Source organism: Rattus rattus, chromosome 11, assembly GCF_011064425.1.
Source record: "Rattus rattus isolate New Zealand chromosome 11, Rrattus_CSIRO_v1, whole genome shotgun sequence".
NCBI lineage: Eukaryota > Metazoa > Chordata > Mammalia > Rodentia > Muridae > Rattus > Rattus rattus.
The window spans coordinates 74,746,968-74,770,521 of NC_046164.1; the positions used below are offsets into that span (position 1 = coordinate 74,746,968).

A 23,554-nucleotide genomic window follows, 5' to 3' on the forward strand; every position below is an offset into this window, starting at 1 on the left:
GGGCGGGGCTTCCGTCCGTCACTGGAGGCCGGCAGAAAGCTGAGGCTGCTGCATTGCTGAGACCGTGGGGCGTGACATGGCGGTGAACCTGAGCCGGAACGGGCCGGCGCTGCAGGAGGCCTATGTGCGGGTGGTCACCGAGAAATCCCCGACCGACTGGTAGGCAGCAAAGCAGGGCCGGAGAGGCGCTGAAGCGGGAAGGTGGAGGTCGCGGCGTGGCCGTAGTATTGCAGGATCACCTGTCCACCTCCCTGAAGCGTAACGAGATGCTATCCCACCCTCGCCACCGCTGTCCCCCAGCGAGTACCCCCAAGGCCTCTCCCCTGCCACCTAGTGGTCGGCTCTGCCCTGGGATTCTCTTGAAGGTCTCTGCCTGGTTAGGCTTTCTTTCCGCCAGGCTCTTTGCCTTTCTGGGACTTCCCTGGACAAAGGGGTCCCGCGCAGTTCCAACTCCCTAGAAGGCGGAAACCACGTCGTCTAAACCCTGAGTTCAGGAACAGGCCTTGAAAGCGGCATAAGCAGTGGGGTTGAGGTCATGAGCTCACACAAGGCTCAGCCAAGGATGTTAGGAGTCTGGGTTCTCTTAGATCACGGTTCTGAACTATAGAAAGAGGACTGAAAATGGGATCCTGTCACCTGTTTGAGAAAAGGCTCCATCCTCCATCACCCCCAGGACATCCTCCGCTAGGCTGCCTGTGTATAGGTTTCAGCTTGCAGTTCTTTTTACTCGGGCATTACAATACTGTGAAATAGGATCTGAAGTTTCTGGGGTGACCCTGCTGAGCCCACTCTTCAGCTCTCTGCTGCATGCGTACCGATCTATAGTAATTCCCTTTCACTTTCCGTTTACTTAACCTGCTTCCATTAGCCAGTTCTTAGTGCTTCAGTTTCCAAGAAATGTGATGAGTTTGGCAGGTGAACAAATTCTGGGGAGTACATACTGGACTTTGGAGTTGTGCTGGGACCACCACTATCTTGTGGTTAGCACTGAGGGGCGCCATACTGAGTTTGCCTGTGTTGAGTCTTCCCTGGAGACTTCCCCTATTGCAGGACTCTGACCAACTCTCTTCTGCCCTACTGTGTTGTCTCTCCTCCCTATCTTTTGGCCACTTAGTTTTCTCAGGAACCATCACTGTTTGGTGAGTGATACCTCACAACCTCGCTAGTAGTGTACTTCACCCTTGCTTATAACTCTTCACTGGGCTAGCTTGTTTGCTTTTGAGACAGCTTTACTATGTGGCTCTGGCTGGTCTGGAACTCACTGTGTAGATCAGGTTGGCCATGATCTCACCTGTGTCTGTCTCCCAAGTGCACATTGAACCTCCTACTAGAATCATCTGCTCCTCTTTGGTTTTTCCTTGTCAGGGGGAGATGCTCTCTCCCCATACAGTACATCCGCCCCAGCGGCCATGCCACTGCCCAGCTTCCTACAGTACTGCATGCAGACGTGCTGCCACTCCAGTTGAACGAGCCTCTGGCCTCCACCCTCATTGTCACAACCATTTCAGTAGTTACTCAGCAAGAATTTGTGGCAGGTCCCCACTCGCTAGCTAAGAAAATATCTGGGCCATCTTAACTTCCCTGCCCATAACTGCAGTGGCTTCCTGTTGCACTCTGAGTAAAGCCCAGACTTGCTGTGTCTGACCTGGTTCCTGTATCCCTCCTGCTTACTACTCTGGCCACACCTGCTGACCACCCTTGTACCAAGTCTTTCTCTTCCTCAAAACTGCAAGCCAGTTCCTCATCAGTCAGAACCTTTGTTCTTGCTGCTTCCCCTGAATGGAACATACATCATGTTGATTGGCTCTTGTCCTTCATGTCTCTATGCTAGGGTTGTCTTCTCAGAGAGTCCTCCTGAATTCCTAGTATGTGGACCACATGCATGCCTGGAACCTTCAGGGGCCAGAAAAGAGTGTGGAGTCCCCTGAAACTAAAGTTAGAGTCACCTTGTCCTCTCTCCAGTTTCATTTCCTTGTGATACAAATAAGACACATGCTGGGAACCCTCATGGACTCCGTGTGTGTGCGTGCATATGTTCTTATCTCTTCTCTACCACAGTCAGGTAGGCCTGTTTCTGTCCTTGTGCCTAGCTGTCATATGTTTTAATGGTTGGATTAAGTCATGTAGAAAAAGAAACTGTCAAAAAAAAAAAGGTAGTCATTAGCCATGGCACCGTAGACCAGAACCATAGCTTTAGTCTATAATCTAGCTTCAGCCTCCTCCCGGGAGAGCTCGCCCATCTGGTTCCCTTTCACTCTGTGCGTACTTCAGTCCCTGACTGTACTTAGCCTCAGGCACCTCCGGTTGGGAGGTGAGGTCCACGGGTCAGGCCTTTCAGGGGTTGTTCGTAGCTGCAGTCCTGTCAGCACACGCTGCCTGGAGAGTGGCTGGATGACAAGGTCCTCTCTTGCTGCACACAGCCCATCACAGCCTTGTTTATAACGATGTAAGAGAAGGGGTGGGGGCTCTGTTGAAGGTAAGAAAAAACCTCAGGCCTGGAAATTTTATTTTGGGGTGGTATATGTATGTGTGCGTGTGTTCGTATGTGTGAGTGTGCGTGTGCACATGCGTTTACAGGACATGTGTGTGGAGGCCAGAGGTCGGGGTCAGTCTTAGTCCCTCTCTGCCTTACCTTACATTTTAAAGGTTTATGTGTATAAATGTTTATCTGCATATATGTTGATGTACCATGTGCATGCCTGGTGCCCCTGGAAGCCAGAAGAACATGTGGGTTCCCCTAGGACTGAATTTACAGACAGTGGTGTAATTGATGGGAACCAAACCTGGGACCTTTCTGCAAGAGCAGAAAGGGCTCATAGCCACTGAGCCATCTCTCCAGCCTGCCTGCCTGCCTTTCTTTCTTTCTTCTTTCTTTCTCTCTTTCTTTCTTTCTTTCTTTCTTTCTTTCTTTCTTTCTTTCTTTTTCTTTCTCTCTTTCTGAGAGAGAGGAGGCACCTCCTCGGTCTTGATAGGGTTTTGTTGTTTTCTTTAGGCCAGAATCTTTCCATATAGTCCAGGCTGACCTTGAACTTGTGATCCGCCTGCCTCTGCCCCCTCCCTCTTGGTGCTGGGATTACTGAGCTCACACCACTGTGTCTAGCTTGAACTGAAAACATTTCTGAAGGTGATTTCAAATAGACACAAGAGAATGTGAGGCCGAGGTTGGAAGCCTACATCCCAGACACCAACCAGGAAGGCCTTTCTCTGCTGCTAGAGTCCATCTGTCTTCTGCTTCTTCTAGTCCCCCTGCCATGACTGCCAGGGCTCATCACCAAGAGAAAGGGACTTGTTTCTTCCAGAGAGTTCTACCAACTACCAACTCGGGCCGAGCATCAAACTGTCCCCATTGGCTCAGGGCTTCACTCTGGAGACTTCTCTGTTCTGGGAGTCCTGTCTGCAGCCCTGCCTGGTAGATCTGACTCTCTGGACATGCCCCAGTCACAGCACTGACAACCTCTTAGAACTCAGTCTGGAGCTTCTGTCCACCTGCTTATCAGGCCAAGAGACAACAGCCAGATTTTCTTTTTTTTTTTTTTTTTTTTTTGGTTTTTTTTTTTTTTTTCGGAGCTGGGGATCGAACCCAGGGCCTTGCGCTTCCTAGGCAACCGCTCTACCACTGAGCTAAATCCCCAACCCCGACAACAGCCAGATTTGCTGTCGCTTGGGTCGGTCCCTGTAGCTCATGCCTGTCGGCCTTGCTGGGGCTGTTAGTGTTAGTGCAAGAACTGTGCTAATGTCAGGGCCCCATGTAGTGACCCTCAGGTACAGCTTGCCTGAAGAGGACCACCTCTTCAGGGTTGATCTCCTTCAGTAACCTTCATTCTGGTCAATGATTTCTGAAGCCCGGACTTACTGTGTTTCCTCACTACTTCTAGAGAACAAGTGTATAAGCCAAAATCATCTCCAGAGTCTTATGAATAGTTCTGCACACCCCGCTTGGGGTCAGCACATCAAGTTAAGGCTCCCCTAGATGGAAAACATGCCTCTGGGCAACTGTCCGTTAGAGGCCTGGTGCTCTGTGGTCCTAACTGGTACTCAGTGTTCCATCATTGTCTGCTTCTGTTGCTTTATCTGCCTGGTAACGGGCACGTTTGCCAGGAGAATCTCAGGACAGGCAGCCTGCTGCTCTGCCCTCAGGCTACAGAGGGCGGGGCCGATACTCAGGAGTACCCAGTGCACCTTTCTCCTTCCTGCCTCTCCATCTTTTGCCTTTGGAAACTTCTGTGCCTGAAAGCCAGCTGAGTGTTCTATTCCCCAGCGTGTAGGAAGAGCACACCACTCTCCTGCTTATTATATCCCCACGAAGTATGTGTATGCGTGTCTTTCCCCAGGCCCCATGGCTTTCTTGGAGTGAGTCCTGTAGCTAGCTAGCCCCGGAGTAGCCTGTTGAGTGGTCTCTGCTGTGGTCGGTGCAGAGAAGGCACGGAGCCCTGAGTGCCGCTCACCGAGCCCACTCGTGTTTCCTTGCAGGGCTCTTTTTACCTATGAAGGCAACAGCAATGACATCCGTGTGGCTGGCACAGGGGGTGAGTATGAACCCAAACAACAGTATCGTAGTGAGATGACACGGGGAGAAGTGCGCCTAACTCTGGGCCACCTCAGTTGATGTTCAAGCCATCACGGGAGAAGGGACTCAGGTACACAGGCACCTCCTTCCTCCAGCTCAGCTGCAGGGACGCTTCCTCCCCCAGTTGAGTTTTCCTGCAGACCTGATGCCAAGTCGGCTCCACTAAAGGCTACTCCTGATCTGTATGAGGGCCAGCATTAACCAGGACCAGGGCCAGAGCCATGTCAGTCTTGATACACTGTTGCAAACCACGAGTTTGTTAGTGAAAACATTCTTCTCTGGCTGGGCCAGCTTCCCAGGTCATGGGCAGCCCTTCCTTGTCCAGGGAACTGCACGTCGAGGACACCAGCCTTGAAGCTGATGCAGGGGAAGGTCTACGTCCACGTTCTCTGATTCTGCCCTGCCTTGGTCTTGGGCAGCTATATCCAACCCTCATTGGGGAGAGGCAGTGCCACTGGAAGTGGTCATGAGGACCTTGATTTGGTGGTCTAGTGTCTGTGCAGAAAGACAGAAGTACTTTTGTCCTCCACAGGGATAAAGTGGCAAGTCCGCTGATCCAGACATACCTGAGATATGAGATAGACCTGTCAACCGAAACCCTTGACTCTTTCCCTTGCCTGAGGCTAGCGTGACTATCCGTGGGGCCCACCTAACCACCCTCTACTCCCAGCTCCAAGTGGATGCCCCGAACATGCTCTCTGCTCAGCAAATGAGAGTGTGGTTTTAGTTACTGTTGTTGATTGAAAAGTCCCTTTCCACTGTGAGCTATTCCTGCTGATACATCCTCTTTCTAGAATTGCCACCAAACGGTCATTTCATGTGACATGGTAGGTGCCAGCGAGTTGCAGATATCAGCATTCCTAGCTTCCTGCCGGCACAAAGCAGGGCTCTGTTGCTCATCGGAATGCTGCCTGCCCCGGGTTCTGTGGAGCCCTGAGCTGAAATGCCTGACCTAGCTTCTGCTGTGTTCTACTGTGGCCTGGGAGGACTAGAGAGTGAAGCAGTGTCAGGAAGACTAGCTTAGGGCTGCTCCTCCTGACCCCAGCCAAGAGTGTGACAGTTGAACTAATTGGGTAAAAAAAATTGGATAAGCATTAAAAAAAAAGAAAAGAAAGAAAAAGAAAAGGTAAATATAATAGAAATAGCAATTTAAAAAAAACAGTCCCTTCTCAGTTTAGAGAAGTCGTTTAAAAAAACAAACAGAAAACCTTATTGTGGGTAAAAACAAAAAGTCACCTAACATGCTGGTCAGAAGTGCACTTTCTTGTGTCCCAACAACTCCACTAAATCAGCTGAGTGGGGTTGAGGCCCAAGAATCTGGTTGTATATTAATTTATTTATTTGCTTATTATTTTGTGGTGCTGGAGAATAAACCAGGACCTGACATATGCTAGCCAGGCACTCTACCACTGAGCTTCAAATTCTTCTTTAGAAGTTTTATTTTATTTTATTTTATTTTTCGATATAGAATAGAGTTCATTCAGGGCATGGGGATGGGATTTAAGAGGGTAGTAGGGCAGAGAAAGAGAGAGAGGGAGAAGTAGAGAAATAGAAGAGTAGAGGCCAGCCATGAGCACGTGGAGAGAAGGAGGGAGGGGAATGGGGAGAGAAGGGACAAAGGGGGATGAGGGGGAGAGAGAGAGAGAACAAGAGGGAGCAAGAGCAGGAGTTTGAGTTTAAACCTGGGTCCCAGAATGATTCTGAGGCAGGTGGGGTGAGCATTGATGTAGAAGTGGTCCAGGCACCAGTGAGCAGGGGTGCAGGCTGCCTCTGAGCCTTCCTGTGACTCTGCAGAGGGAGGCCTGGAGGAGCTGGTGGAGGAGCTCAACAGCGGGAAGGTGATGTACGCCTTCTGCAGGGTGAAGGACCCCAACTCCGGCCTGCCCAAGTTTGTCCTCATCAACTGGGTATGTGAATTCAGCTCCTTTGATGCCATTGGGGAAGTCCTTTGTCTGCTTTCCTTCACTTGAACCTTGGGAACAGAGTGTTTTACTACACCATTCAGCAGGTCAACAGACCCATTAGTTGTAAGTGGGTGAATGGGCAGAGCAGACTTCTGTTCACATCGTGAACTGAGGAATAAATGGCTTTGCTTGGGCTTCCCCCTCCAAGCCCAGAATGGTTTCTTGCAGAATGGAATAGAAATGATTAAAAACCCCCACCCTGTCCCCTTCCCAGAGATGGCTCTGATGGAGCAGAGGGTCTAAGGATGTGTTCAGGAGCATTAGGAGGGTAGCGATAGGAGCTCCAACAGAATGTATCCCCCTAGTTGGGGATCAGGAATGTTTGAGAAATGCTCCCACAGGGGAAGTCAGCAACCATACTTCTCGAAGTACATCCTGAGCTCTTTGGGAAGTACGAGGAGTGATCTCATCTGTGTGACTCATTTGGGAGAATGGCTTTGGCTTTGGCTGGGAGTTGGGAGTAGGGACTAGGGAGTACCTCTTAGGAGAGATAGGGAAACTGTTGGGTTCCTGGGAAATATGGGCTTTGGAGGAGGCCTGGTTCACGCAGTTTGTGCTTGTGTTGCAGACAGGCGAGGGTGTGAATGATGTACGGAAAGGAGCATGTGCCAACCACGTCAGCACCATAGCCAACTTCCTAAAGGTAGGAACTGGGCCAAGACCTGCAGGGACCTTGCAAGATCCAGTACTATAGATTCTCGGGCCAGGTGAACTGGAAAAGGACTGGGATCAGGAGCAGGGCTGTAACCAATGTTCTGTCTGGACAGCAGGGAATGGGATCAGGAGCAAGGCTGTAACCAATGTTCTGTCTGGATAGCAGGGAATGGGCAGAGCCACCTCTAGCTGGCTCAGTGTGGGCAAGGTAAGGACCACTCCAGCACTGATGGTGTGCAGGGGCGCTGAGCCCTGCATTCTGGTTTGTTATGGGTGCGCTGTCTGAGTGGTTTAGCAGCAAATGGTGTAGTGACTCAAACCTTTACTTTCAGCACGCAGAAGGCTGAGGCAGCCAGATTCTTGGAGTTCCAGGCCAGCTAGAGCTGCACAGTGAGATCTCTTGCCTCATAAAACTAAAAACAAAAAAGAGAAAGGGGCTATTTAAGCAGCAGCTAGACTTGGAGGAGGGAACAAACTGCCAATGCCCTACCCCATGTATCCTCTGACACCCCATGTATCTCTCTGACGCCCCATGTATCCCTCTGATGCCCCATGTGTCCCTCTGATGCCCCATGTGTCCCTCTGATGCCCCATGTATCCCTCTGATGCCCCATGTATCTCTCTGATGCCCCATGTATCTCTCTGACGCCCCATGTATCTCTCTGATGCCCCATGTATCTCTCTGATGCCCCATGTATCCCTCTGATGCTCCATGTATCTTCTGATGTCCCATGTATCCTCTGACACTCCATGTATCTTCTGACGTCCCATGTATCCTCTGACACCCCATGTATCTCTCTGATGCCCCATGTATCTTCTGACGTCCCATGTATCCTCTGACACCCCATGTATCCTCTGACACTCCATGTATCCTCTGATGCATTCCTTTTCTGCCCATTATTACAACCATTGTCATTCATGCTACAGCTGTATTTTTTTTCCAATTTCCAAGACATTTTTATCACAATTTATAACTCAAGTTTTCAGATGACTTTTTGCATTTCCTTGGTTCCTGGCAAGAAAACTTGAGACTGGCTTCAGTTTCTGCCTACATGGCATACCTTAGTCCTTCCATCTGGCGGGTGACAGAAGCTTCTAAGCTTTTAATTAAGTTTTAAGGTTTTTGCAGTGGAGAGATCAAAGATATCTTCTCAAGTGTTAACTAGGCAAGTACTCTGGTACTGAGCCTGCATCCTCAGTGAGCTTCCACACATGTTAGATGTATAATAACAGTTTATGAGGTCACCGGTCAGCTACCCGGAAAGGAAGAGATAGAAGGTGCCTGAGCATGTATTGATCTCAGCAGGAGCTGTATGACATGCAGGTGGGGAGAGCAGGGCCTGGTGTGAGCTCAGCAGGAGCTGTATGACATGCAGGTGGGGAGAGCAGGGCCTGGTGTGAACTCAGCAGGAGCTGTATGACATGCAGGTGGGGAGAGCAGGGCCTGGTGTGAACTCAGCAGGAGCTGTATGACATGCAGGTGGGGAGAGCAGGGCCTGGTGTGAACACAGCAGGAGCTGTATGACATGCAGGTGGAGAGAGCAGGGCCTGGTGTGAACTCAGCAGGAGCTGTATAACACCCACAGGTGGGGAGAGCAGGGCCTGGTGTGAACTCAGCAGGAGCTGTATGACATGCAGGTGGGGAGAGCAGGGCCTGGTGTGAACTCAGCAGGAGCTGTATAACATCCACAGGTGGGGAGAGGAGGGCCTGGTGTGAACTCAGCAGGAGCTGTATAACATGCAGGTGGGGAGAGCAGGGCCTGGTGTGAACTCAGCAGGAGCTGTATGACATCCACAGCTGCAGAGTATGGGACCCTGGCATCAGGAACTGTATAAGATCCAAGGCTGGGAGGGATTAGGGATTTAGCTCAGTGGTAGAGCACTTGCCTAGGAAGTGCAAGGCCCTGGGTTCAGTCCTCAGCTCCAGCAGTGTTGGGGAGTAATCCATGGCTTGGGAGAGCAGGGCCCAGTGTCTCCTGACATGAGTCTTGTGTGCAGCAGTGGCCTGTGCTGCTCTCCTGAATTTGCAAAGCTTATGCTGTAAGAGCTGCTTGTGTTCTAGGGTGCCCATGTGACCATCAACGCACGGGCTGAGGAAGATGTGGAGCCTGAGTGCATCATGGAGAAGGTTGCCAAGGCTTCTGGGGCTAATTACAGCTTCCATAAGGAAAGCAGCTACTTCCAGGATGTGGGGCCTCAGGCCCCAGTGGTGAGTGCTGCCCACCTTTCTCCATGCCTGAGAACAGGGATCAGAAATGGAGTTTCTGCCTAGCAAGTGCAAGGCCCTGGATTTGGTCCCCAGCTCTGAAAAAAAGAAAAGGAAAAAAAAAAATAGAAAAGAAAAAAAAAGAAAGAAAGAAAGAAATGGCGTTTCTAATGTCTAGGTAACTAAGTCCTCCTGCCTGGCATCTTCAGAGGGTAATCCTAAGCCCTGGTGGGCATCAACCCACTTGCTTGTCAAAGCCCCTTCAGCAACTGTCTACAGCTGAGAGAGCCTACAAGGGCTACAGCGTCAGCATGCCTTGGATGGCCTCTGGTAGTGGCCATTGTGGAGGACATCTGGTGGCTTTGTTGTGGAGCCTAAAACCACACAGGCATGCATTTCTGGCATTATGTGGAGCTCATGGCCGCACAGCACTTGTTAGTCATACAGTTGGAATCCATGGTGATTCTCCGGGATGCTGTCAGCTGTCAGCTGTCGGGAGCAGCCTGCTTTAGAGCTGCCAGGAGTCTAGGATAAAAATCCTCTCCTGTGCCCATCAACGAGGACCAGTCTCCACCAGAGACACACACGTTTGCACATATACCCAGTGTTCTCAGGACACCATGCCCTTGCCGGGTGGTTTCTCTGGACTTTTGTCTTTCAGATGTATTTGTATGTTATGTGTATGGGTGTTTTGACTGCTTATATATGTATGTGCACTACATGTGTGCTGTGCCTGCAGAGAACAAAAGGGGTATGGGATTCTCTGGAACTGAAGTTAAAAAGGCTACTCCATGTGGGTGCTGGGAACTGAACCTGGTCCTCTGCGAGAGCAGTGAGTGCTCTAAGCAGCTGAGTCATCTTTCCAGCTCTTGTTTTGTATTTTTGAGACAGGAACTTACTCCATAGGCCAGGCTGACCTTGAACTCAAGAACCTTCTGCCTCGGCCTCTTGGGTGCTCCTAGAATTTTTTCTGAACATCTTGCTGCGTCTCCTTGTGAGTGGTAGGCCAGGCTCCCTTGAGCCTTCCAGGTGCAGTCCTAGTAGCTTTCACCTCTGTCTAGAGCTGGAAACCCCCTTTATCCTGCCCTATCGCATACGTGACCTTCCACATGGCGCCAGACCTCTAGCGTGTACTGTGTCGTCTCTAGGGCTCTGTGTACCAGAAGACCAATGCCGTATCTGAGATCAAGAGAGTTGGCAAGGATAACTTCTGGGCCAAAGCTGAGGTGAGTGCTGGCAGTGGGAGAGGCCCACTGACAGGCAGCTTTCTGGGCATTATCCTTTATGACTAGTTAAACCGAAGGCACATGTAAGTTAAGTCACAGGGCACGGTGGGCTACAGTGTCTACAGTGGCAGGGGCTGAGGCAGAGGGGCTGGCTGCACGTGGCTGAGCAAGCAGTTCCTCCTGCAGAAGGAGGAGGAGAACCGTCGCCTGGAGGAGAAGCGGCGGGCTGAAGAGGAGAAGCAGCGGCTGGAGGAGGAGCGGCGGGAGCGGGAGCTGCAGGAGGCTGCCCGACGGGAGCAACGCTACCAGGAACAGCACAGATCAGCTGGACCCCCAAGGTAAGCCCACCCTGCACTGGGGCAAGTGGTTACAGCCGTCCCCAGATGCTTGCCTGTGCTGAGAGGCAGGGCCACTGAGGGAACGGCACGAGGAGCTCCTGAGGGACCTCAGCTCCTCTAATTTCAGCCCTTCCAGCAGGACAGGTGAACTGGAGCAAGAGGTGGTTTCAAGGAGCAGACAGGAATGGGTGAGTCTTGAGACTTCTCGTCCTGGACCTGGGAGCTTGCTGGTTTGGATCTGTCTTGGCCACTTGGTGAAATCCTTGATCTTGGATTGAAGGCTTAGCCTGAGGCACATCTCTGCCCTTCGTCAGGGAACCAGTGGGGGAAGCCAGGACAGAAGCTCTGGGGAGAGGCCCCGTCCGTCAGCTCCTCTGGTTCCTGGTCCCCACGCTACATCACCCCATACATTCTTGACAGAGCTTGAGGGCCTGCTTCCTGAGGTAGGAGCAGTCGGGGTTAAGGCATGCTTCTGTGCTTCTCCCAGGAGTCTGCTGGGCAGCAGGCCCCGCACCCACGAGAGATTTTCAAGCAGAAGGAAAGGGCTATGTCCACCACCTCTGTCTCCAGCTCTCAGCCAGGTGAGACCTCCTCTGGGCCTGCCTTACAGCGGGGTGGACTGAGGGGAAGCCAGGGGCCTCCGATGCATGTGTTAAAGGGTGATAAGTAAGTAAGGAGAGCCACCTAGAGTCCCCTCATGTCCTGCATTATGGCCATTCTGCACCATTCTGACCACTGAAGAACACAGGACTCTGCTCACAGATTCTTACCATGGTCTCACACTCTGGGCTCTTTCCCCGGAGCCAGGGCCCTACTCCAGACACCTACGCGGTCTGTGTGTCTGCAGTGAGGCTTGAGGTGTTTGCTGGACTTTTCAGGCAAGCTGAGGAGCCCCTTCCTGCAGAAGCAGTTCACTCAACCAGAAGCTTCCTATGGCCGAGAGCCCACTTCTCCTGTGTCACGGCCTGCAGCAGGCAAGACTTTGTAACGGCCCTTGCGTAGCCCGGAGGGGAGGGGTGCTTGAGAAGGGGAGTGCGGCTGGAAGAAGATCACACCCTGCTGTTCCTTTGCCGCAGGTGTCTGCGAGGAGCTGGCACCCAGCACTCCGCCCTCAGCCCAGACAGACGATGAACCTACGTATGAAGTGCCCCCCGAGCAGGAGACCCTGTACGAGGAACCACCACCGGTGGGTCCCTGGCGCGGGATGGGGTAGACATCAGCCTGAGTCTCCTGTGGCACATCGTAGGGTACTAGGCGTGGGGTTGGTTTGGTTGGTTGGTTTGGGTTCGGTTTTTTGTTGTTGGGGTTTTGTTTTGTTTTTGTTTTTGTTTTTTTTTAAAGATTTACTTATTCTATATAAGTACATTGTAGCTGTCTTCAGACACACCAGAAGAGGGCGTCAGATCCCATCACAGATGGTTGTGAGCCACCATGTGGTTGCTGGGAATTGACCAGCCCTCTGGAAGAGCAGTCAGTGCTCTTAACCCCTGAGCCATCTCCCCAGCCCCCACCCCCACCCCCACTGCCCCTTACTGCTTCTTAAAGACAAAATCCCCATGGCCTTCAGCTGGAGAGCTCTGGACACAGCTCCTTGAGTGCAGGATGGCAGCCGTGCAGAGCATCATTTTGTTTGTTTTGTGGCGTGGATGATGGAGGCCGAGGCCTGGAGCAGGGTAGGAAGCAGCCTGCTAGTGAGTGTGCTCTTGTTTGCCTTGGAGCCGTGCTGTACTTGGAGGTGTTGATCGATGTTGAGATGTCCAGAGCTCCTCGGTTGTTTGCTGCCCTGCACTTCTGTACCTTCCAGATGAGAGCTGTGCTGCACAGATCAGGCAGCACAGCCCCCAGCCCCGAAAGCCCTCCTGCGTCCCGTGCCCTTCCTCAGCCTCCAGCTTACCCTGACCTCGGGAGAAGGCGGAGTCTAGAGTGACGCCATCTTTTTCACATTCTGACAGGTTCAGCAGCCAGGGGCTGGCTCCGGACACATGGACAACTACATGCAGAGCCAGGGCCTCAGTGGGCAAGGGCTGTGCGCTCGGGCCTTGTACGACTACCAGGCAGGTAAGATCCCCCACTTGCCCGTCACAAGTCACGGAAGCTGAGATTAGGGGACAAGAATGTGTAGGGGCTTCATGGAGGTCAGCTCTAGAGGACGTCTGAGGGGGAAAGCCCTGGCAGTAGGAATGGCCTTGGAGCAGTGTGCCTCCAGCTAGCTGCTCAGCATCTGTGGTCAGGGACCTCTGTAGCCGTCCTTGCTGTAGACCTTCCAGGTCTCATCAGAGGGGAGGCCTGCACAGTGGCTCCTGGTCTTCCGGGGGAGGCCTTGGGGAATGGGCTGGGGGTTGTGGCGCTGCCTTTTACAGGCATGCTCTGGAACAGGCTATGCCTTGAGAGGTGTCCTCAGTCACACTGACTTCAGGCTCGTTGGTGAGGAGGAAACGGAGTTTCTGACCTTTACAGCAGAAAAGACAGGCCTCCCCGGGGATAGGTGAGGGGATAGCAGGCCCCTGAGATGCCATGCCTTGACTTCCCTTCCTGCAGCTGACGATACGGAGATCTCCTTTGACCCTGAGAACCTAATCACAGGCATCGAGGTGATTGACGAAGGCTGGTGGCGTGGCTATGGGCCTGACGGCCACTTTGGCATGTTTCCTGCCAACTATGTGGAGCTCATAGAGTGAGCGAGGTCTGTTGTCCTTCTCTACCACAAGTGGCTTCCTTGTTGCCTAAGAGTTAATGTTCGGCACTGTTCCAGAAATGGGACTTGAGTGAGGACAAGGCTTCCTCTGCCCTGAGTGCTCCTGTTACCCCAGATGTAGCAGCTCCCACTGCTCCCCCAAATGCTTACCGCAGCCTCTAGGCCCTTCTGCCAGCCTTACACTTGACCCCGGTGGGAATGGCATACTGAGCCAGGCTTAACCTGTGACCAGCTCTGGATGGCCTCTGTCCAGGGACATCCGCACTGAGACATTGGACATCCGGGGCCACACTGTACATTTGTCTGTCTTTCTGTGTGGCTTCTAAGGGCAGCAGCTGCAGCTGTTTAGAAAAGCCCTTGGAGATCATGAACTTAAAAGAGAATTGCTTTCAGTGAAATCTTGACCAAAGTCAGAGTAGACCTTGACGGTTCTGACAGCAGGGAGCTTTTCTTACCAGAGGCTTCCTCCTTTCCTATCCCTGTGTCTGCTGTGGGAAGGGGGGATGGGATGAGCAAGCTTCCGTCTCTGGGAATGTGCAAAATCAAAGACATGCGTCATGTGGTTCATCTGGTGCGTCCTATACCCTGGCTCTGCCCCTCTGTCTGGGGGATGAGTCTAAGCCATGTGGTGAGGCCCACAGCCCATCTGCCCCACTGTGACCTGAGTGGGGAAGAAGTCCAAGCCCACACCATACCTGAGCGTGCACACGTGTGTCAGACTGTGTAGCCTCCTCCAGGAAGCGTAAGTGAGCAGGCATGGTAGCTAGCTCATGCCTGCACTCACGAGGGAGAGGCAGAGGCGGGTGGGTCTCTGAGTTCAAGGCCATAGCCCAGCCTGGTCTTCACTGTTCCTGGACAGCCAGGGTTAACAGGGGTATAAATGATATAACTGATGTTGGAGCCTTTGTGTGTGTGTCAGTTCAGAAGAGGCCACTGCTACAGTATTTCCAGGAACCTTTGTGACATGGTCCAGTGCTCATCTGCCTGGAGATGTTGCGTGGACAGGCTTAACGCCCACATTTACCCACCAGCAGCCTGGAGTGGAAATGCACCAGGAAGGCCCTGACCTCGGGCAGCTGTCAAACCTCCTCCTCCCCATCTTCTGCTTGTCCTTTAGGCACCGTGGTGATAACAGGCCATGGAGGCCCTGTGAACTTAAGCTGTTGCAGGCTTGTCTTGCCCTGAAGGTACACTTAGTATGCCACTTCAGAGGTCACAGGGATAGCACAAAACCACCCTGAAGGAAGCTGGCCAGGAGCTGTACTTCCTGTTCCTTGGGGAAAAGGCCAGATCCCATTGCTTTTGTCCCTCATAGAACCAAGGGATTCCATAGCCCCAGGGCCACTACAGGGGTGGGTCACACTACAAAGGGTGTGCAAGGTCCGGATTCATGCCCAGTAGCCTGGGATGGGTGCTGGGCTTTGCCTCTACACAGTGACTTGGGGATAACTGTAACCCTGGACCAAGGAGGTCCTGTTGGCCTGGGCGGACCAAACCTGGCCATACCGAACGTGGCTGTGCAGAAGTGACTTTATTGCCCTGCCCACTCTCACTTCGCCTTTCCCTGGGCAGCCACAGCCTCCATGGCCTTCCGAACCGTCTCTTCGTCTCCCAGGAACCTCATGGGCTTGGTGGGCTTCAGCTCCTGGTTCAGCTCATACACAATGGGGATTCCGGTGGGCAGATTCAGTTCCATGATGGCCTGGTCTGACATCCCTGAAGCAGAGTAACAGTGTTTTAGCCCCTTCCATTCAATTCATACAGAAGTGACCTTTGTGGGTCATGGTACTGGGGTGCTGGCAGTTAACCCATCCCTGAGAGCAAGGCCACAGAAAGGTACCTAAAGGTTAAGGGATACCTGGCTACAGACAGCCCAACAGAAAGACAAGAATGTCCTCCATGAATAGCTGTGACCTGAGTGCCCACACATACTCTCAGTACAGCGGGAATTGGCCAGGCTAAAGACGGTTTGAAGAAATGACATCTGGTTTCTAGAGCTTCTAAATTCTGAGCTGGGGAGGGACAGGAAACCTGACCCACTGCCTGCTCCTGCAGCCCCTGCCTGGAATAGCAGCAGCTCAACCTTCGCTATTGCCATCACCCCACCCCTAACAAGGAGGCCCTGGGAATGTTCCCTGGGCTTTGGGAGCACACCCCTACCTCTTTCCCAGGTCACGGCCAAGGGAGGAGGGGCATCACCCTCCTGCCACTGCTAGGAGCTGGAGAAGTGGATCACACCCCAACCCTTTCTTAGGAGCCCAGCAAGTCTAAAGGTCATCCAGAATCTAATATAGACTTCCGTGTCTAAGACCCAGTTGGGACCATAATTGGTAACCTCCCTGCACCACTATGCCCCCTTCCAGGCCTGTCTTCCAGCCCTGGCTCTTTAGCCAGAGCACCACTACAGATTTTAAGTAGCTCTGTATCTCTGCACTCAGCTGTTTTTGCCTAGAGAAGCATGGGGTTGGGGGAGCGGGGGAGGACGACACATGATGTGTCAGCTTTGTGTGTGTGTGGATGGACTATGTATTGTAGCCCACACCTGAGGCAGAAGAACCTCTAACTAAGACACTGAGTACATCGACTATCAAGAGAAAAAGAACGCAGGTAGCACCAGGAGAGATCCCAAGAGTTATAACAGCTCAAGTGGCTTGGTTGAGCAAGCCAATATTTGGCATTAATGCCTAGAGCTCTGGCCTGTTTCCCCAGTGGGTTAAGCTTGCTCTACCTATAGTCAGCTTCCATGGGGTGCCCCAGCCGTGCTGTGCTGACTAAATTCACCACCCTTGTCATAGAGCCCTCTCCGTACTGGAAATAGAACAACACAGCATTCCGCAGTCAAATTTTGAAACCCTGATATCTGTGAAATAACCGAAACAGATCTACTTCAGTGATTTCTGTCTCACATCTTTCCTGAGAGCGGGCCTCACCTTCCAGATGTTTCACAATGCCTCGAAGGCTGTTCCCATGGGCTGCAATAAGCACTCTCTTGCCAGCCTTAATCTTAGGTGCGATCTCCTCATTCCAGAAGGGCAGGGCCCGGGCAATGGTGTCCTTGAGGCTCTCACAGGTAGGCAGCTCCTCAGGCTTCAAGCCTGCATAGCGCCGATCCTGGGGACAAGGGCACGGGAACATTTGCTTGTTTACTGGGTAGCCCTCCCACCCTGGGCTCCCAACCTTACGCCTTCCCAGCACCTGGCCCACCTTGCTGATGGAGGCGTAGTAGTTGTGTTTCTCATCCATAGGTGGTGGCGGGGTGTCAAAGGAACGCCTCCAGATCTTCACCTGCTCCTCCCCGTGCTTTGCAGCCGTCTCAGCCTTATTGAGGCCCGTGAGACCTCCATAGTGCCGCTCATTGAGGCGCCAGGTGCGCACCACGGGCACCCACATTTGGTCCGTAACATCCAGGATGGTCCAAAGGGTGCGGATAGCCCGCTTCAGCACCGACGTGTAGCAGATGTCAAACTCTATCTTGGCATCTTTGATGGCAGTGGCCCCCCGCTTGGCCTCCTCTGCCCCCTTCTCACTCAGTTCTGCATCAAACCAGCCACAGAAACGGTTCTCTTGGTTCCATGAGCTCTCACCGTGGCGGACCATTACTAGGCGGTGGGTGGCCATGGTGGGCAGGGGACACAGGAGCTCCAGGTGACAGCTGCCCCCTTAGCCCTTTAGGCTTTATAACAGTCTTCCCAGCCCCCACTCCAGCCCTAACTGCCAATCAGCATTCCAGGAGGTACAGGCAGGGGCAGGCAACCAGTGGCAGAACAGGGGGTGGGGTGTAGTCCGAGGAGCTGGACGTAAAAATAGTCCCACAAAACCAACAGCTCATATGACAAGTCTGTAACCAGCTGGCACCGGGTGCCAAGCCGCATGGGGCTGCAGAACTGGAGCAGGGTGAAGGGCAGAGGTCAAACCTGGGGGTGTTCTCCAGGTGGAGACGCTCTGACACCAGCAGCTTTCAATCGCAATCAGCCCTTTCCTGATTCAGTAGAAACATAACTATTCCAAGGCCATTTCTGATATATACATATATTTAAAGAAAGGGTTTAAACGTGTGACCCAAGCTGCAGTCTCGCCCTTCAGCCTCTTAACACAATTAAGACAACCACAAACATGTCTCAGGAAGAAATTTAGCCTATTGCTGAGGTAAATTGTGTGTGTGTGTGTGTGTGTGTGTGTGTGTGTACACAAAGAGGTCAGTGCATGCATAAATAAATAGGTGTGTCTGCAACAGATGACTATTCTCTGCCCAGGTGCTTGTCTCAGTATCCATGCATTGTCTGTGTTGCTGGGTTGGTTAAACAGGGAAGGAGCACACGCTTTTACCACGAGGATACTCCCACCCCCGCCCCACTAATTGCTCAACTTAGTAGAGAATTTTTTAGGTTGGAGGCCCTCTTCAAGCCCCTGACCACCTGCCTCCCTCACAGGGCCCTCTCCTGCCTCCCATAGGTAGCCACACTAGGTAGACAGAGGGGAAAAAGTCATGGTAGAAATAGAGTAGGTACCAAGCTGTGGCTTTGGGGAGAGGTCCGGCCTTGTGGAGGACAGCACCAGACAGCAGAAACATGGACTGACACACACACACACACACACACACACACACACACACACACACACCTTCACACCTTGGATTGGTTTCCAGAACGATCAAAAAACCTCTCCTCCCTGGGTTCCCTTGTTGAGTCTGAGATGTCATTCAAACCAGTTTCATCCCTCCAAGCTGAGACTCACCTTGGAAAAGAAAATAGGATTCGTGGTACCTGCAAGCCCCCACTGTCTAGGTACACAACTGCACTGAGTTAGTTATAGGGCACATATATCCCTTCTCAGGGGCCCAGGGATGGGTTGAGATGGAATGAGCAGCATGGGGTCTAGAACATCTGCACTTGAGCTTGGGGGACATCATCCCCACACATCTTCCTGCATTCTACATCTCCCATCAGAAAACAAGAATGGGTGGGTGATAGGAGCCTATAGGCGTGTATGCAGGGAACCCTCCATATTGGTCCCAACACACAGAGAAGGCTCTGTAGACCAACACTGCAGACCTCGGGGCTTGCACATGGACCCCATCCCTGGTCTCTCTGCCCTTTGTCACACTAGAAACCCCACTGTATTAGCTAACTGGGACTGGGACAATACCACGGCTGGACAAGCCTGCTATGACTAGCACCAGATGCTAGGAAGGAAGGGGCATGATATGATATGGAGGACAAGAGGAGCAGTCGCTCTGAGGGGTGCACAAGAAGAGACAGCTCCCCAGATGACACTTGGATGAGCTAGGAGAACACTAAGGACTGAGCTGTGAGCCCTACAGGAAAGGTATACTGGGCTGAGGTGCCAGTAAAAAACAGATCGCCCTAAAGAGCTGGAGAGATGGCTCCTCAATTAAGGGCACATCCAGAGGCCCTAGATACAATCTCCAGTACCCACATCGGGCAGCCCACAACTAACACCCGTAACTAGTTCCAGCGGCACTCGACAGGTCTGGTCTCACTGGGTACCTGCACTAATGTGCACACTTCCCACCCACAATTAAAAATAATAAAGATAAGCTTGAAAACGTTTTAGAACCCAGTCGTGCATACTTTTAACCCTGCCCCCTCTCCCTGAGCTGGTATTAAAGGCTTGCACCACTGTCAGCCCTGTTGTTTTAGAGACAGGCTCTCACTGTGTAGCTTTGGCCAACCTGGTACTCATAGGGTTCCATAAGGATCTGCATTACCACACCTGGCTGGTGCACTTAATGAACTCTAGTTAAAAATACAGGGGCCAGAGCAAGGTGTGGTGATCGAAGCCTGTACTGCTCTTGGAAAGACCTCAGTTCAATTCCTAGCTCCCAGGTCCGACAGCTGAGCTCGACCTGTAACCCAAGTTCCAGGGGATCTGATGCCCTCTTCTGGTTTCAGTGGGAACTGCACTCATGTGCACAAACCCACACTCTCACACACATACACACATAAATATAAAGTTAAAATATGTATTCAGGTTGGGGATTTAGCTCAGTGGTAGAGCGCTTGCCTAGGAAGCGCAAGGCCCTGGGTTCGGTCCCCAGCTCCGAAAAAAAAAGAACCAAAAAAAAAAAAAATGTATTCAGACTACAGCATCTATCAAAATGGTTTTGTTACTTAGCAAAAAATATACAACTATCTTAACATATGCAGAAAATACATTGTACGAATCTAACACTTTCATAGTAAAAGCACTTCCAGGCTAGGAATAAAAGAAGGTGCCCTCTGCTCTCTGGACAGCATGGAGGAAGGTTATAGCTGACTAGGAAGCAAGACCCTCCTCGTACATCCTTTACCAAACTACAGTCAAGTTGACTGGCTTTGTCATTTCTGGAAAAGCCTATCCAGGACAAACAGTGATAACTAACATCAGACTTATGAAGGCCAAGATGAGAGACAAGGTCCTCACACTCCCGTAGAGCACGGAGGTGCAAGCCAGGACAATTAAAGGACATCTAGATGGAAAGGAAGAAGTACAATTATTCCCACGTGCAGATAGCTTGGCTTTATCTCCAGAAAACCCTAGGACTCAGACATAAGAGTGGGTGAGTTTGGGCTGGAGAGATGGCTCATTGGTTAAGAGCCCCGACTGCTCTTCCAGAGGTCCTGAGTTCAATTCCCAGCAACCACATGGTGGCTCACAACCATCTGTAAAGAGATCTGATGCCCTCTTCTGGTGTGTCTGAAGACAGCTACAGTGTACTTATATATATAAAATAAATGAATAAATCTTTAAAAAAAAAAAAAAAGAGGGAGAGTTTGCCAAGGTTGCAGGGATGCAAAGGTCCACTGTATTTCTACCCACCAGCAAGAAGTAATCTGAAGATGAAATTAACAAAGACAATCCCCCTCCACACAGCCTCTGACGAATAGGATACACGGGGCTTTTTCCATCTTTGAGAAGTTGCTGGGCAGGTTTTAATCTCCAGGACTTAGAGGGGTGAACCTACATTGGGTTTAGGACTAGAGTTAACAAAAGGTCTATAAAATGTATACTCTAAAAACTTAAAATGGCCCAGCAGGGTGACTCAGCAGGTAAAGGCTTTGCTACTGAGCCAGCCAAACTGACTTTGAGCCTCATATACCCACACAGGAGAAGGACAGAAAGGACTTCCACAAGTTGACCTTTGACCTCCACATTTATGTCACAGTTGGTGTGCATGCACACATATAGGCATGAACACACACACTAACTGAAAATCGGAAAAAACTATAAAACCAGACTAGAGAGACAGCTCAGCCGTTGCATGCCCTTGCTGCTCTTGCAGGGGACGCAGGTTTCATTCCTAACACCCATGTGGTGGCTCACAATCATCTGTAACTCCAGTTCCAGGGGATCGGGCACCCTCTTCTGACCTCTGCAGGTACCAGGCACACACGTGGTATTCCCACATGTATACAGGCAAAACACACAAATCTAAAACTAAAAACTATAAAGATTGTTAGAAGAAACTAGAGGGTTTCTGAATAACCCACGTTTGTGGATTAGAAGACACACAGCTAGGTACATGTCTTTAATCCCAGAACGTAGAAGACTAGGAAGACAGAGGCAGTTGGATCTATGTGAGTTTGAGCCCAGCCTGATCTAAATAGTGAGTTCTAGGTATCCAGGGATACACAGTGAGACGTGTGTGTGTGTGTGTGTGTGTGTGTGTGTCTGCCTGTCTGTCTGTCTGTCTGTCTGTGTGCCTATGTGTATGTGTGTGTGTGTGTGTGTGTGTGTGTGTGTGTGTGTGTGTGTGTGCGCACGCGTGTAGCTGGTAATTTTCTGCAAGTGACCTAGACCTTCAAAGCAGTAGTGTCCTAACCCGCTGCTTTGCATAAATTAGGGACTCAGAGCAGTGTCTTAGTCAGGGTTTCTTTTTTTATTCTTCTTTTTTTAATTAGATTTTTATTTACATTTCAAATCAAGATTTTTTTTTCTTTTCTTTTTTTTGGGGCTGGGGATTGAACCCAGGACCTTGCGCTTCCTAGGCAAGCGCTCTACCACTGAGCCAAATCCCCAACCCCCTTATTTACATTTCAAATATTATCCCCTTTACCAGTTTCCCATCCATAAACCGCCTATCCCCTCCCCCTCCCCCTGCTTCTATGAAGGCGTTCACCCACCCACCCACCCCCCTTCCCATCCCCCACCTGTTAGGGTTTCTATTCCTGCACAAGCATCATGACCAAGAAGCAAGTTGGGAAGGAAAGGGTTTATTCAGCTCACACTTCCACATTGCTGTTCATCACCAAAGGAAGTCAGTACAGGAACTCACACAGGGCAGAATCCTGGAGGCAGGAGCTGACGCAGGAGGAGTACTGCTTACTGGCCTTGCTCAGCCTGTCTTCTTAGAGAACCCAGGACCACCAGCCCAGGGACCGCACCACTCACAATGGTCCTCGCCCCTTGATCACTAGTTGAGAAAATGCCTTACAGCTGGATCTCATGGAGGCATTTCCTCAACAGAGGCTCCTTTCTCTGTGATAACTTCAGCTTGTGTCAAGTTGACACACAAAACCAGCCAGTACAAACAGTTCAGTATTTTTTTGAATAAAAACTTGGGGCATTTATTCTCTCGGTTTCTAAATATTAGTCCATAACTGTAGGGACAGAGACAACGTGGTTATGTGAGATAAACGGAAGTCGATGAGCAGTACTGAGTCAGAAACCTCCCCTCACACTGTGGTAAGATGGCCTTTGACAAGTGTGCCGAAAGAATCCAGTGAGGAAAGAGTAATCTCCTTAGCCAATAGTTTTGGATGACTGGACAACATGAAAATCAACGAAGGGAGACCCCCTACCTCACACCTGATATAAATTTACTCAAAATAGATTAATAATCTAAATACAAGAGTGAAAACTAGGAGCTGGGGGGATAGCTCAGTTAGGAAAATGTTTGCCTCACAAGCATGAGGACTCAAGTTTGATCCCCAGAACCCATATACAAAGGCGGAGCACAGATGCTGACTTGTAATCCCAGTTCTGGGGAGGTAGGGGTGAGAGGACCCCTTGGGCCGAGTGGCCAGTCACTCTTCCCTAACCAGTGAGTCCCAGGTCCCAGTGAAAGATCCTGACAAAGAAGCATATGGTTGTACTAGAGAGATGGCTCAGTGGTTAAGAGCAACGGTTCTCTTCCAGAGAGACCCAAAGCATGTCTACTAAAATTAGGACCAAGACAAGGCTGCCCACTCTCTCCTGCCTATTCAGTATAGCACCCGAAGTCTGAGCTAGAGCAGTGACACCTGAGGGAGATCAAGGGGATACAAACGGGAAAGGAAGGAGTCAAAGTATCTTATTTGCAGATGGTATAATTTTATACATAAATGACATCACCACCACCCCCAAAAAAATTCCACCAGGAAACTTGAACAGCTGATAAACTGTTAGGGATACAAAGATCCTTGTGCCCACAGAGCACAGGAGAACCAGGAACATTAAACACACAGAGCCCTCTCCTCAAACGAGGAATTGCCTGTTTTCCACCCAGAAGGCCGGGAGTGGATATTGTTAACGACCTGGTAACCTTTCGCTATCTGTGCAGGCAGACCTCACCCAAATCCCCCAGAGTTTGGGAAAACTCTTCCTCCTTAGACCTTGGTCTTAAGTTCCTTAGGGAGATGTCTCATGCATTTTATGGCCCGCTGATATAGATGTTATCTCAGTCAGAGACCACAATAGATTTGCCTTTTATCGATAGACCCTACCCTCAAGGTCATGTGTTCTTTGTTAAGGGGTTTCTATAGTCACACCTTAAGTTTTACTGTGCACCTGGGACTGGACTGATTGTGGCCTGGAAACTTTCTTCCAAATTGCACTGCGTTTTAAATATGCTGACAGTCAGCCCCCTGTCATCAGACTCCCCGCATCTGATTCAGGATGAGGACGTCAGTCTGAACCAAGCCAT

At 51.1% G+C, this 23,554-nt stretch overlaps 2 protein-coding genes across 4 annotated transcripts; one reads left to right on the top strand and one right to left on the bottom strand.

Moving 5' to 3' along the window:
• On the top strand, positions 1-14,550 carry Dbnl (drebrin like). 3 transcript variants are annotated; one of them, XM_032916116.1, is made up of 13 exons: positions 1-159; positions 4,471-4,526; positions 6,362-6,474; positions 7,100-7,174; positions 9,248-9,394; positions 10,540-10,617; positions 10,804-10,955; positions 11,083-11,143; positions 11,443-11,536; positions 11,834-11,929; positions 12,032-12,141; positions 12,908-13,013; positions 13,494-14,550. In XM_032916116.1, the coding sequence occupies exons 1-13, from the start codon at positions 77-79 to the stop codon at positions 13,631-13,633; spliced, it is 1,311 nt and encodes a 436-aa protein (XP_032772007.1). In that variant the 5' UTR covers positions 1-76; the 3' UTR covers positions 13,634-14,550. The 3 variants fall into 3 exon arrangements, with proteins under 3 accessions (XP_032772007.1, XP_032772008.1, XP_032772009.1); XM_032916117.1 differs by having other exon boundaries at positions 11,092-11,143; XM_032916118.1 differs by having other exon boundaries at positions 11,095-11,143.
• A 614-nt stretch (positions 14,551-15,164) lies between these two features.
• On the bottom strand, positions 15,165-17,304 carry Pgam2 (phosphoglycerate mutase 2). The gene is made up of 3 exons (XM_032916115.1): positions 16,855-17,304; positions 16,581-16,761; positions 15,165-15,366 (listed from the first exon to the last, which is right to left on the bottom strand). The coding sequence occupies exons 1-3, from the start codon at positions 17,266-17,268 to the stop codon at positions 15,200-15,202; spliced, it is 762 nt and encodes a 253-aa protein (XP_032772006.1). The 5' UTR covers positions 17,269-17,304; the 3' UTR covers positions 15,165-15,199.
• Positions 17,305-23,554: the final 6,250 nt, after the last annotated feature.

Coding starts and splice junctions, on each gene's coding strand:
- Dbnl (XM_032916116.1), top strand. CDS start 77: ATGGCGGTGAACCTGAGCCGGAACGGGCCGGCGCTGCAGGAGGCCTAT. Junction 6,475..7,099: donor AGTTTGTCCTCATCAACTGG/GTATGTGAATTC, acceptor CTTGTGTTGCAG/ACAGGCGAGGGTGTGAATGA. Junction 9,395..10,539: donor TGGGGCCTCAGGCCCCAGTG/GTGAGTGCTGCC, acceptor TGTCGTCTCTAG/GGCTCTGTGTACCAGAAGAC.
- Pgam2 (XM_032916115.1), bottom strand. CDS start 17,268: ATGGCCACCCACCGCCTAGTAATGGTCCGCCACGGTGAGAGCTCATGG. Junction 16,762..16,854: donor ACTACGCCTCCATCAGCAAG/GTGGGCCAGGTG, acceptor CCTTGTCCCCAG/GATCGGCGCTATGCAGGCTT. Junction 15,367..16,580: donor CATTGTGAAACATCTGGAAG/GTGAGGCCCGCT, acceptor ACTCTGCTTCAG/GGATGTCAGACCAGGCCATC.